The 12,957-nt window shown below is 31.3% G+C and overlaps 1 protein-coding gene across 1 annotated transcript in view; it reads right to left on the bottom strand.

The window, feature by feature from the left end:
• LOC136968077 (uncharacterized) overlaps positions 1-12,410 on the bottom strand; it is a 69,646-nt gene extending 57,236 nt beyond the window's left edge. Inside the window, exons 1-3 of the mRNA XM_067262038.1 lie at positions 12,141-12,410; positions 11,996-12,064; positions 11,830-11,919 (exon numbers count right to left, since the gene is read on the bottom strand). Of these exons, the coding sequence (XP_067118139.1) occupies positions 11,830-11,919; positions 11,996-12,064; positions 12,141-12,410 (429 nt within the window). The remainder of the gene's footprint in view (positions 1-11,829; positions 11,920-11,995; positions 12,065-12,140) is intronic.
• Positions 12,411-12,957: the final 547 nt, after the last annotated feature.

The raw sequence follows: 12,957 nt of genomic DNA, 5'->3' as shown, positions 1-12,957 counted from the left end.
TGCTATAAATATTCTGATTTATTTAAACAGAAAATTCCACTTAACGTAATAAACTCCGGAATCTACGAATCGGAAAATCTACGTCCCTACGTTGGGTTCGACGATTATTTTCAATACAATTGGTTCATTTTTGATGAACCTGAACCTGCGATTCAGCCTACACATGATCTTAATGTATTAGGAGAAACTACACTCGCTTCTATTCCACGTCATAAATATATAGACATTATGCGTTCATTGTATCGTAAGTAGTTTTATTATGTAAGTTTGAAATTATTTATTAATTGTAAATAACGATTACGTCTTGGATTCCAGGAAAGGCTGTCAGACATATTTTACCCGCACATTATAAGTTACCAATAGAAGAAACAATTCAAATAAAAATAATTATGTTTCCAAACATTCCAGGTTTTAATATTTTTAATTATCCGTTCACACTCTTTGAAGATGATTCTGTACTTTATGATAAGTCAGATTTGATAAAGGAAGTAGAGACTGCATGCCGAAAAATGAATATATCGGATGAACTAACGAAATGCGTCATCTTTTACAAAGATATTGGAGTATGTTCGAACAAACACAAAACTGAACATTTTATAGATTTGCCACTCCACAGAAAAATGTACAGGCTCACAGTTTTTCATGGTGAGAGAGTGAATGCTTTTCCTGTTTACATTCATGAAGATAAAACTGGTTATACGACAATCAAAAAGAAATTGGAAAGGCTGAAATATTCTGAACTCAAAATATTACAGAAGAGGTGTTTCGTGTATATTTTTCGTGATGCGTGTACACATTGCATCGATACAGCGACTCGAGCGTTTAGGGAAGTGTTCCATCTAACGAAGTGCGTTGCTTATAACTTTTTACCGTTGTATTTATCAATCGTCCCAAGAGAAATTGAATATTTTCATATAGAGGACGACGATTTGATTTCCTGCACTACATTAATGGTTTTCGTCTGGTGGGAATAAATTTATTGTATTAAACTGGTTTTGTTAGAATTGGGCATTTAATTGTTTTTGCTTGAGAGTATTGTTCTACACCACAGGTTTCAATCCTATCTAAAACCGCATTTCACCAACAACTTCTTCTTTTCCTCTTTGTAAGTTTTTAAGTATGGTCAAAATCATGAATAAACTTTGTGTAACCGGTAACAATACGAGTATCCTCGATTTTTTCAACTGTAATGTAATTGAAACAGTGGGCCACACTGAATGTCTCAACACTTTTCAATGGGCCTTTATAGTTGATTTTTTCTTATTAAAAATGGGTAAATTGGGTAAATAACTACATATGAGTTTTACTGAGTCCACAAAATTTTATAAATTGAATAAAAAGAATTTACGGTACTTTATTGTAATACCAATTATTTAATCATGATTGGTATAATTAAGTAATTTTAGTTAACGGATGTAAAATATATCAATAACTTATATGTGTTTTTTTAAAATTCACTTTGGGTAATTAGCCAAATTTTGGCAGTAACACACAATCTACTCGCGATACCTGGAATCATTGTTGCAATAGACGCCTCCTGACTTTCAAAGGAATCAGAGCACGAGACAATTGTTTATATATAGCATTTTGTCTTGCAAAAGAAAAGAAACATTGGTTAACTTATTTACAGTGACTTCCAAACATCTTAAGAGCTTATGTATTAAAAGTAATTCACACTAGTAATTTTGAAATAAAAATAATATTAAATAGAATTTAATAATTAGTTTTCTTACGTAATGAACTGCGTTAATCATTAATTCGGCAGAACTCATTATATTGGCAACGTCTAACCGGGCGGATTGTTTGTTTACACGAAGAAATGCCAACTCTTTCCGTGAAGGAACAAACTTACGGCCGCAATAACTTTTAATTGTGTGTTAAGAATTTTAAGTAAAAAATTAATTGCTTACTTATTATGGAATAAATTAAAATATGATTTAAACACGCAGTTTGGAAGTAAAATAATATAAAAATATTTAAAACTTTAAATCTTTTTTATAAAAAAGATTTAAACTTATCACATAAGACTCAGGTAATAAGTTTAATAAATTATCAAAGCATTGACTTCATTAGAAAGGCCGTATAAAATTTATAGTAATAAAATGCATTAAGATCGAAGGGATGTTCAGATATAAAGTGTAATAGAAATCAAATTAACATTATTTGATAAACGCCTTTACATAAGGAGTGGAAAAGACTCGAGACAGAACATTAATTACAATTCATTATTTCGGTCTTCGAGACACTGTTATGTATGGCTTAAAGTTAGAAAATTAATTGTAACATTTAATGAATGACATGGCATGGACAAAGTTTAAGTAACATTACAGAACTTAAATTATCATCGTGTAAAAAAGTAATATTAAAGTCAGTTGACAAAAGTATCCGTTGAATGTGCAGGAAATCCACAAAATGTATAAAGAAAAACTTTTTCATCCGTTTTCTTTTATTCTTCCTACACTCCAAGGAAAATACTTCTCTTATACGTACAGTCTGTCTCCAATCGGAAATAATCGAAAATACAATTAATATTCTGCCACCTTTTTAATAACTTTCTTTTCAAGTGGGAATGAAAGACAAGTGACAAAATTGTTGCTTTCTTCATTCTAACCTTCGTAAGCTTAACGCAGTTAAATATTAGTTCTTTTTTTATATTATTTTGGCGTATATTAACTTTTTAAATTAAACCGGTAATAACCGCGATATCATTACATTTGTGACTGCTTTTATGTTCTGTTTCTAATTTGTTAATTTTCTCAACCAACCTGTTAATTTCGTCGTTTTCTGCTTTGTTAAATTATTACAAAATTATTAAGTCCGATTTCGGAATGGCGACATACTAAATAGCTAGAGTAAGGTTAAATAGTTTTATATCGAAGAAAAGTCATTCCGGGTGCACACCGTGTAATCATTGTTGTAAATATAGCGAATAATGTTTTCATATATATTGTAGTTGTGGAAATAATATGTATGTTGAGTCCTTAAATATGTTACGTGGCAAATTTAATTTTCAGGATTTATTTAAATTTAGTAATGCGTTAAGAAATTAAAACCATTTGCAATGTAAAATAAATTCAAATCTTTAATTGCTTTGAAAAATTTTTAACATTTTCAAAAGAAAAACAGTACAAAAAAGGACAATTAGATCAAGATGTTATACTAATTCCGCGATTACTGAAAAAATAAATATACAGTATATGTGTAAGTTGCAATTACATTTCATCTTCTAATTTAAATTTGATGATAGATAACAACCAAGTGAGAAGTTTTTAAGAAACTGTACTATTGCTCCATATAAAGACTTTGTATCTGGACTGCTGTATACTACTATGTATATAATTCGTCTCTGTAATCCAAAAGGTTTTTGGTAGACGGTCTCACAGCAAAACTTTAAGTTAGGAACTCTCTTTTATTCCTTAAAAAATGACATATGCATCTCGGGTTGGTACATTCATTTAACCCCTCCTCAGTGTTATTCTTAAATTGCTAGTTAGCTTATTTGTTCGATGGTTATTTATATTTTAGAGAAGTGATGTTATGCAAACACTTCAAGTGCATTTTAAATGGAAAACAATTGGTTTGGTGTATTAATGTAATGGTAGTCCATACACAACTATTACTTTAAGAGTAACACTAAGGAGGGGTTGGATGAATGTACCAACCCGAAATGCATATGTCATTTTTTAAGGAATAAAAAAGAGTTCCTAACTTAAAGTTTTGCTGTGAGACCGTCTACCAAAAACCTTTTGGATTACAGAGACGAATTATATACATATAAAGACTGTTTTTACCCCAATATTATTTTACAATGAATGAAGAAGTTCTACCAACGAAAGCATTTTATCGGAAAACAGCAAGTAAAAGTTCCAAAGCAGACAATAAGCGATTAACTAAGGAAAACCAAGTTATGACACAAGAATTATTGTTTACTAATTTTACGTTGTAATAAATCAGTCTTCTAAGGTTAGATTCTGGCAACTCAAATCTTCAGATAATAAAGAGAAATAGTCATAGCTAAACTTATAACGGTCTCCCAATTCATATTGCAACACAGCTCATCACCGAAGGATTAAAGTGGGAAATCCACCTAATGAATCTCAATTGAATTTTCAAAAGATGGAATCCAAATAGAAAGAGAAAAACAGAAACTTTACCGCAACAAGGAATCTAACAGCCGAAAATATGACTTAACACGAAATTTCTTTATTGTAATCATAAGATTCATTAAATTAGGGAGTTTAAATTTCATAAATACCTTGTGAAAGCGAAAAGAAAAGAAGCCCTCTGACTTAAAATAAATATCCAAATATTTGTGAGACGACTCTCCTCCAGCTCATAATCAGATAAATGAAATTCATCGGCTTTTTGGACATTTTCTATTTCGATTTGAATTCAAAAGTGCAATCATCTCGAAATTAACAAAAATTATTATGTTACCTTTACGATTCCTTGTACATTTTAGACTAGAGTTTCCACGTTTTATCAATAAAAAAGGCGATTTTCACTACGGATCATTTTATTACATTGTATAGAACATTGTTTACATTAACTTACATACAATTCACTCATATTTCTCATTTTTTTGTGATTTCGCTGCTGTTTATAGTCTTTATCCTGTTTTGCAAATTAATAAAATTGCTTACCGTTAAAAGGGAAATTTTAGTTTTGCTTTGATCGGCTCTGGGTGGGTCTTGTTCGTAACACCTGTCCATTTATACTTTATTTCTGAAATAACCTTTCTAACAAAGGTATTAAAGCCTGGAACACTGTAAAAACTCTATGACTTTATTTAATTCTGAAACACTTTTCTTACAAACTTTACAAAAAAATGCAACCACTTCTCACGAATGCTTTGATAATTTAAATAGTAATAAATCATCTTACACACAAAATTTCTCCTACAGTGCAAGGTTAACGAATTTTTGAAGCTTTAGTATATATAAACAGCATTTTCGAAGCTAGATGTGATTACTTTATTCTGGGAGTTTTAAAATAAAATCTTATGTTTATGAAAGAAAAAAATCGTTTTACTGGCAAACAGAAAACATAAATCCGAAAAATGTACGAAAGAAACGTAAAGCTTACGGTGAAAACTTAAGACGTAGCAACAGTATTTTTAATTTTCTAAATTATATTCTCCTAAAGTAATTCGTCAAGAGTTAATTAATTAATTAACTCTTGACGAATTTGCGAGAAAAAATATATAAATATTCTGTGGATATTGTCTTATTGTAGTTATGGCTACTTTTATACCTCGAGATGTATTAATCTGAGGTATTTTGAAACTTCGCCTTTAGGCACACCCCGTTACAAAATAAAAGGTTTTGCTTAACTTGTACATTCAAATTTATTACTAATCTAGTAATACAACCAACCGTTATTACTCTTTATATATAAAAGTTACGTATACAAAATTAAAGAAAGAACAATTATTAATAATACAATGTTCCTGTTTAAAAATAAGAAAAATTTAAACTTTATTGAATGTTTTTAATAAAATAAATATTTCGTGAAACTATTTCATGTACTCTACGTCCTATTTTCTTTTAAGAACTCGATTTTTCCTCATTGGTGCAGATGAGACCCATTTCTTGTAGTCACTACGCAAAGATCAAAAGGTGCGAAGATTAACATTACGTACTCCTAAATTTTTTGAGAATGTTCACACAGAGCTTCGAATATTCTTCGATTATTCGCACATCTATAAATAATGTTTTCATTCAGACTCAAAATTGAATAATCTTTAATGTTGGGGTAACGTCAGTCATTCGTCACGTAACGTCTTGGACAGGACCAACAACATGCTGCTCTTGTATAGGCAATTACTTATTACGATAATATAGAAATTGTTCTTGTTTTATATCTTCGAAGAACTTTTACGTTATAGCATAAACTTATAGCTTATATGTTGCGATGGAATTTGGTTTTTTTAGAATATCTGTATTAATAATAAAAGCAATAGTCTGTTTTTAAATTACACTCTTAAACTACATGATAACAGTTTTGTTAAAGTACTGTATAACTATATAAATTATGTTTAATGATGGATATCACACATAACTGGACGTTGACATTAAAAGCTCTGTTAGATCGACACGGTTTCTCATTTCTACGGTTGTCTCGAAATCCTCATTCGATCAAAAGTTATCAAGCATTAATTATAAAAGTGTGTTGCGAATACAGCACATAAAAAGATTGTCTTTTTTGGAAAAAACAAGCATTTTCAATTACAGCGTATTTTTTAAACGACTTATATGTGTGAAGATTATTTGTTAACGGATATAAATTATCATGTAAAACGATTAATTCTACAGCCTTGATGTGGTAAAAATTTTATTATGACGTATAACACTAGACAATCGATTCTCAACCTTCTTAGCTCTGCGACTCCCCAAATCGTAAATATAAATAAAATTAGTATTTCCTCACCCCCACCCCTCCGAAGGAATAGTAACGGTAAGCCTTACTATTACTAATTGAATTTTGACTGTAATTATAAATGTAAACTTTTTAAAATATTACACAATCACATTGCACTAATTTTATACATTAAAGAAATTACCGACAGTACAAAAAATGTAATACAACTGTTCCTGTTATTTTATCCGGAGAAAGGCCGGAACACGATATAGGTTATCAAACATAAGAGAAAAAGACAACTTCGGCGGAGGTGGTGTGATGGTCTGAGCAGGCATCTCTCTGATTGGGCGCACCGAGCTCCATGTCTTGGAAGGAGGTTCCTTCACAGGTGATAGGTATCGCGGTGAGATCTTCGAGCTTTATATTCATCCAATGGCTCACACAGAAAGCACAGATTTTGTTTTAATGGAAGATAATGCTCGTCCCCACAGAGCGAACTTGGTAAGTTCGGGAGACCCGAAAGGCAAGTCCATTCTTTGGAATCCAAAGAATGGACTTGCCATTCAGGTCTCCAGATTTGAACCCGATAGAGCATGCTTGGGATGCCCTTGGAAGACGGGTGGGAAGTCTTTGTCCCCCACCTAGAAACCTCGATGCGCTCAGGACTTTCCAAAGAGAAGAAACTTTAATTCCTAATGAATTGTAAAGAGTATGAGAAGCAGGTGTCTAGCATGTATTGCTCTAAGGGGTGGTCACACGCCCTATTGAGTGAATAAATTTGTTATTTTAATAAAGGTTCTATTTTATTTTAAATTAAGAATAAAAAAAAAAACACTTGTAACTTAAATTCGCCCTCCAGTGTATATACATGTATTTGTAGATTTTTAAAGTTAAACGGATTTAATTCTGTTTTTTATAATTTTAATTATTAAAATTTAGAATTTAAATTTTAAAATAAATATTTTAAATTTAAATGTAAGTAGAACAGAGTAAAATATTGATTTCGTCTTATTCTACGTTATTGAATACGAATTTATTTCCTGCATTGATCGCTAGATGCATAAAAGATGACGTAAGCGAACACAGAATTCGATTTAAATTTAATCGTTTTGGAGTTTAGTATTTAACGATTTTTCAAAATGACATACGTTACGTGTTAGACAAGATATCATATTATTAATCAATTAAATATGTATTAAAATTATAAATAATTATATGTTAATTGATACATATATTAATATCGTGTATTATACTAATAGACAACTATATATACTATTGAGAATTAAGAAATGAATTACAATTGAAACATGAAACATGAATTAAGATTATTACGTTATGACTATAACGTAATAATCTTAATCTTCGCTATCGTTACTTTTGCCCGAGCAACGCCGGGCCTACCTGCTAGTATACAAATAGTCTTTTAAAATATTACTTGGAGATAATTAACTTTTTTCCAATGAAAAAAATGTGGCTGCTGTGTTAATGTCATATGAGACATCTGCAATTGTTAATTGCGGATTGTGAACACACTTTTGCCCATTTTATAAAAGTATTAATTGTCTGCTATGTATTAATTCCAAATAAAGTGTGTTCAGCAAAAGCTGCATCTATTTTATCATTATTTTTTACAGTAATTAAAAATAAGGCAGTTTTTTAATTCTGCTATGGAACATGAATTAATAAATTTTTGAGTTTAGAATTTACTGTACTGAATTCTAAATTTAGAAAAATTATCAGACATATGTATATTGTAATTTTCACTTTATTTGTATGTTTTAGTATGGTAGTTCTGAAAATATGGCCCACAGTAGTTTATTGACTGTAGTTTGGAAAGTTTAGTAATTTTGATTTGTCCTTTGAACCTTATTCATTTTGGAAAAATGAACAAGTGCATGTGCTGGTAGTCTGTGGAACACCAACACATGCACTGGACAATCTGCAGATTGTCCTAGTCATCTTTTAAAAATACAATTTTATACTGTTCACCAGAGAAAGGAAAAAACTATTTTCATGCATTACATAACTTTTAAATTAGGTTATTGAATAGACAAAATGTTTTGGTACTCAATTTAATGTTATTTAAGGTGATATTTACAGGATAATAAATGGACAGGCGTAAGCGGTCAGCGGTTCATCTGCAAGCCAGTTTAAGTTATATGTGGATCAATAACTTTGAAAACCACAGTACTACTACTTAAATAAAGTGAAAAATACTCAATTATTCAAAGTAACATAAAGTAGGTTACAGATAAATTATAGATTAATGCATTACAATATTCTAATTTCTACTTTTATTATTTATACTAAATCTTCTTTTAACATATTGAAGACCATTTTTTCACGAGAATTTGTGTAATAAAATTGTTGTAATGATTCTTTTATGGCTACAAATACAACAAAGTATATTAAACTTCACAAGATCAGCAAATTTGCTATTCTTTAGATGGACTTCATTAAAATTTATAAAAGACAGGAGATGGAATTACCATAAATCTACATTTAAATAGTTAAAATTTAAATTAGAGTTTTGATCAAGTAAATATTTGTAGTAAAAAATTTATGTTTCCTCATCACCGGGATGCCCTCATTGTTGGCCTGTCAGAGCAGAATCAAAAAGTAATTTATTTTAATTCCAAACAGTCAATTTTTATTGAAGAAAGTAAAATTGGAATAATTATCATCTCATGATTTTTGTTTCTAGGCGCCGAGAAGTTAGTTTTGGAGGGCATCATTTTAAATTCCGGTCTAATAACATTAAATTTAAACATACTAGACCTAATTCAAATTTTTGGAGGAAATTTCTTTTCAAATAAAGCAGATAAGGGGTCTTGTTCTACTGTCATGGCACTCGAACAGGGAGTTGGAGTACCATTAGGAAACCTAATAAAATTTAATTAATAACAAAAGCTTAAAAGGAGTAATTAAATTAAAAAACATTAGCAATGGTTCACACTTAAAGTCGTGTGTGGTGCCATCTTTATGAGATGTAATAAGTCGATTAATTAAAGTAGATATTTGTATTTGAAACGGAATTACCGCGTTTATAAGAAAAGGAGAACGAATCCAGAAGAGGATCGAGTCCTACAACAGCTAGCAGGAGTCATTATGGCTGCCAGACTTAATATTCGTCAGGAACAAACGAAAAGTCTTCGAATGGATATAGTGATAGGAGAAAGTCGTGGAAGGCCGAATTATCAAAAAAAGAAACGAACGCAATAGTGATACAGATAAATAATGTAAACATTTCACCAATTCGCTTTCGACGTGATAGTGCCCTGCACGTGCTAGCAAGGAAGATGTCACGTTGTGACGATAATATTCCGTATGTCTGATGCTTTTCGGAGAAGGTCCTGTGTCTGTGACTTGTTCTTATTATTCTGACATAACGGTTTTATCATGAGTGCTGTATTTCTCGTATTTCTATAGTATTCTATATTAATACTTTGAGTTCAAAAGTTAAGTCGTAAGGCACACACAAATATGTGTTGTGGGGTACGTGTGATATTACTGGAAGGAGCATACAGTAATTATGCTGAGGTTAATAAAGGATTGTTTTCTACAACACGTTTTCCTTTAAAGGAACGTAGTAATTAAATTAGCACAGAAAACAATTTACTGGGGCTATATCCCATGTAACAATATTACAATTTCGAATATTCGTAATTGTTATTCCATACTTCTGATGAGACAAATATGCTGGATGAAGTTGGACTACACGTAAATGCGAAACCAACATTTGATATGAAAATCAGGTTATCGGATACTTTGAATACGTTGCTGCAAGTAAAAGCAAATATTAGTGAAATCCTCATCAGAGCCAAATACGGAGCTTTTATTGAGACGTTAAACAGGCAAAACCAAAGCATAAAAAACAGTCTTGACTGTCATCGACTATGAAAATATGATGTTGAAGTTGACGGCAAAGAAAAACTTATTGTGCCGATAACAAGACACAATAGCGATATTTTGTACTATGTGCATACGAAGAATTTTTGACATATTGCACGATATACCCACTTGAAAAAGGACGGCTGGATGACCAAGCGGTCAAGGTAGCAACCTGCTGCTCTGGGAGACCCGGGATCGAATCAGGACGAGTCAAATAATCCCCAGGAATTTTTCGGGGGGTGGTCCGTCCGGATATGTCGGTCCCCGTCCCTCACCACCCGGCCGCCCCATTGTGGGCCTGGCCGAACCCATAATGGGCTTGCTATAAGAGGCCCTCTTAGTGCCCACTGGGCGGAAAGAGTTACAAAAAAGAAAACCTTCAAACAGTGTGAAGAAAATCAAGCTTTCACATAAAACATTCATACATACAGAAAACACCCCAAATTTTTTTTTTTTTTTTTTGCATTTCTCGACGTTTAAGGATCCTTTGAGACAAAAATGTGAAAACCTTCTGGTGATTTATTTATTGACAGATCGCTTCTTTACTTTTCCTCTGTTATATATAACAAAGTCGGAAAGGAAAAATGACGTGAAGATTTGCACTCCAGTTATGTGGTTTATACCTTAATGTAACTAACACGATTGAACAAAGACACGCGTTACGTAATTAATGGGCGATTAATTGTTCCCATTGTCTAATTCAGGGCAACCTTTTTCTATGTAAGCGCCACTTTTAATACTTTTCGAATCACGCCGGTCGCGTAAAAGAAAAAAATGAAAAAATGATAGTAAATCACAATTATTTATTCATAGGCTACATGATTATAAATTAACATATTAATCATTGCTAGCTTCAAATTAGTTTTGACGTGAGTCTGTTAACCTATTTCTAGTTTTATTTTATAGCAAATTGGTTGCGGAACAAAATGTTGACATACATAAGTTGTAAAATAACGATGGAATTTTTGCTGGATACTTTCTTAAAGTCGAAAATTGATATATTTATTAATATTTTGTGCGAAACGAGCCTCAAAAAATATTAACGCAGTCCGTGGGTCGCTAACCGCTGGTCTAATTAATGCTATCATTCTCATCTAATTACCATTCACAAAGTGATCACTTTAAGTGGATTTCACTGCATTTATAAATTTCTACAACTTTAAAGAGATTCGTATTTAATTACTTTCACAAACTCAACATGCAATTTTGAAATTTTATTTAAAACATTAAAATCGATACTACATTTATATATATTTAAGCAATACATAGAATATAAATAAAACATTTGTAAAAGTACGTAAATTATCATTATAAACAAATCATACGACAAGTGACGATGATTTGCTTATTAAACGTAATCTTAAATCGTATGAACTAATTCAGTTTTTATCAGAGAAAATGATATTCAAAACGACTGATCTTTCAGTTCAAATGTCAGTAAGAGCAGTTTTTCTTCCTGGAAACGGTCCTGAAATTCAAAAGACTCGAATACACAGAATGCAGAGCGCTACACATCTGCAAATTCAAACGTATATATAATAATACATTAATATATGGAGAGTTAATTGACTCGCATACCTTGACGGGAAACTTCTTGGTAACATCGAAGAAACCGTTGACAGTGAAACATAAAGATGCTTTCCCAAATCTTTTCATAAAATTCACAATCTGTACGAAATTTCATAAAATTATTTTATGCAAATTAAAAAGTAACGCTAATTCTATTTTATAACAGAAGCTTTACTTTTAATTTCTGTTCCAATTTCAGATCGCATTGAGCGAATCTTCGAATGTCCTGAAACGATGTTTGCATCTGAAAGAAAGAAGAAAAACATGTTACTAGTCGAGTAAAACATGGAATAGCGCATTTAATACAATAGAAAGATTACAGTAGATGTAAAAGCGGATGCTAAAAATCCTGCAATAACACAAATAACTGAAAGTTCAGCACAAAGTATGAAAATTATAATTTTCAAAGCAAATTCCATTTTCGAATAGATCAAAACATAATAAAGCAGACTGGTTTCCGTTAATAGAGAACCGTACAAAATTGTCAATACGTAATTGAATGGACCATTCAATTGTTTCACACAGTTCCAAAGCTCGTTGTGTTGCGTCATAATTTCTTCTAATTCTGTTTCCAAATTCGGATGATTCATTTTTAGTAGTTGCAGATCTTGCGATAACTTCTGGAAAATCATCAGTAATATAATTATAAACAAGAAAAGAAAAAAAGCCAGATAGAATATTCCACCCATAATTAAATTAAAGTAAATGCCAATTTCTATGGTGCAGAAAAATGCTTCGTATTCGTACGACTTTCCTCTCTCTACAGCAGCATAAAAATAAAAAATGTTCATTGCTTGGCCAAAAATAGTTAAACATATAACAATAACAGAAGCGATTATTGTCGTGTAGGTAACCATCCCGTAGACTTTTTTCCGACAGAAATATTCTGGTTTCGTCAATTTAATATTCGGGATTAATTTTACTCTCTTTATAATACTGAAAGTGAAAGCGTAAGTTAAAACTAAATTAGCAACAAGCATTTTGACAAAGATGACGTCGTTCTCGATAAGTAAGTACCACGATTCACAAGGAATCATCTCTGACAAAACCGGTATTGTCATGGAAAACATCAAACAGAAAAATATCCAGTAGAAACATTCGATGAAGATTGAATGAAATTTTGTTACAGTCGGGTGA

This window comes from Centruroides vittatus, unplaced genomic scaffold (assembly GCF_030686945.1).
Source record: "Centruroides vittatus isolate TY-2023 unplaced genomic scaffold, ASM3068694v2 contig_1388, whole genome shotgun sequence".
Taxonomy (NCBI): Eukaryota; Metazoa; Arthropoda; class Arachnida; order Scorpiones; family Buthidae; genus Centruroides; species Centruroides vittatus.
The sequence above is the reverse complement of the archived record's forward strand: the minus strand, read 5'-3'. Positions and strand labels throughout refer to the sequence as shown.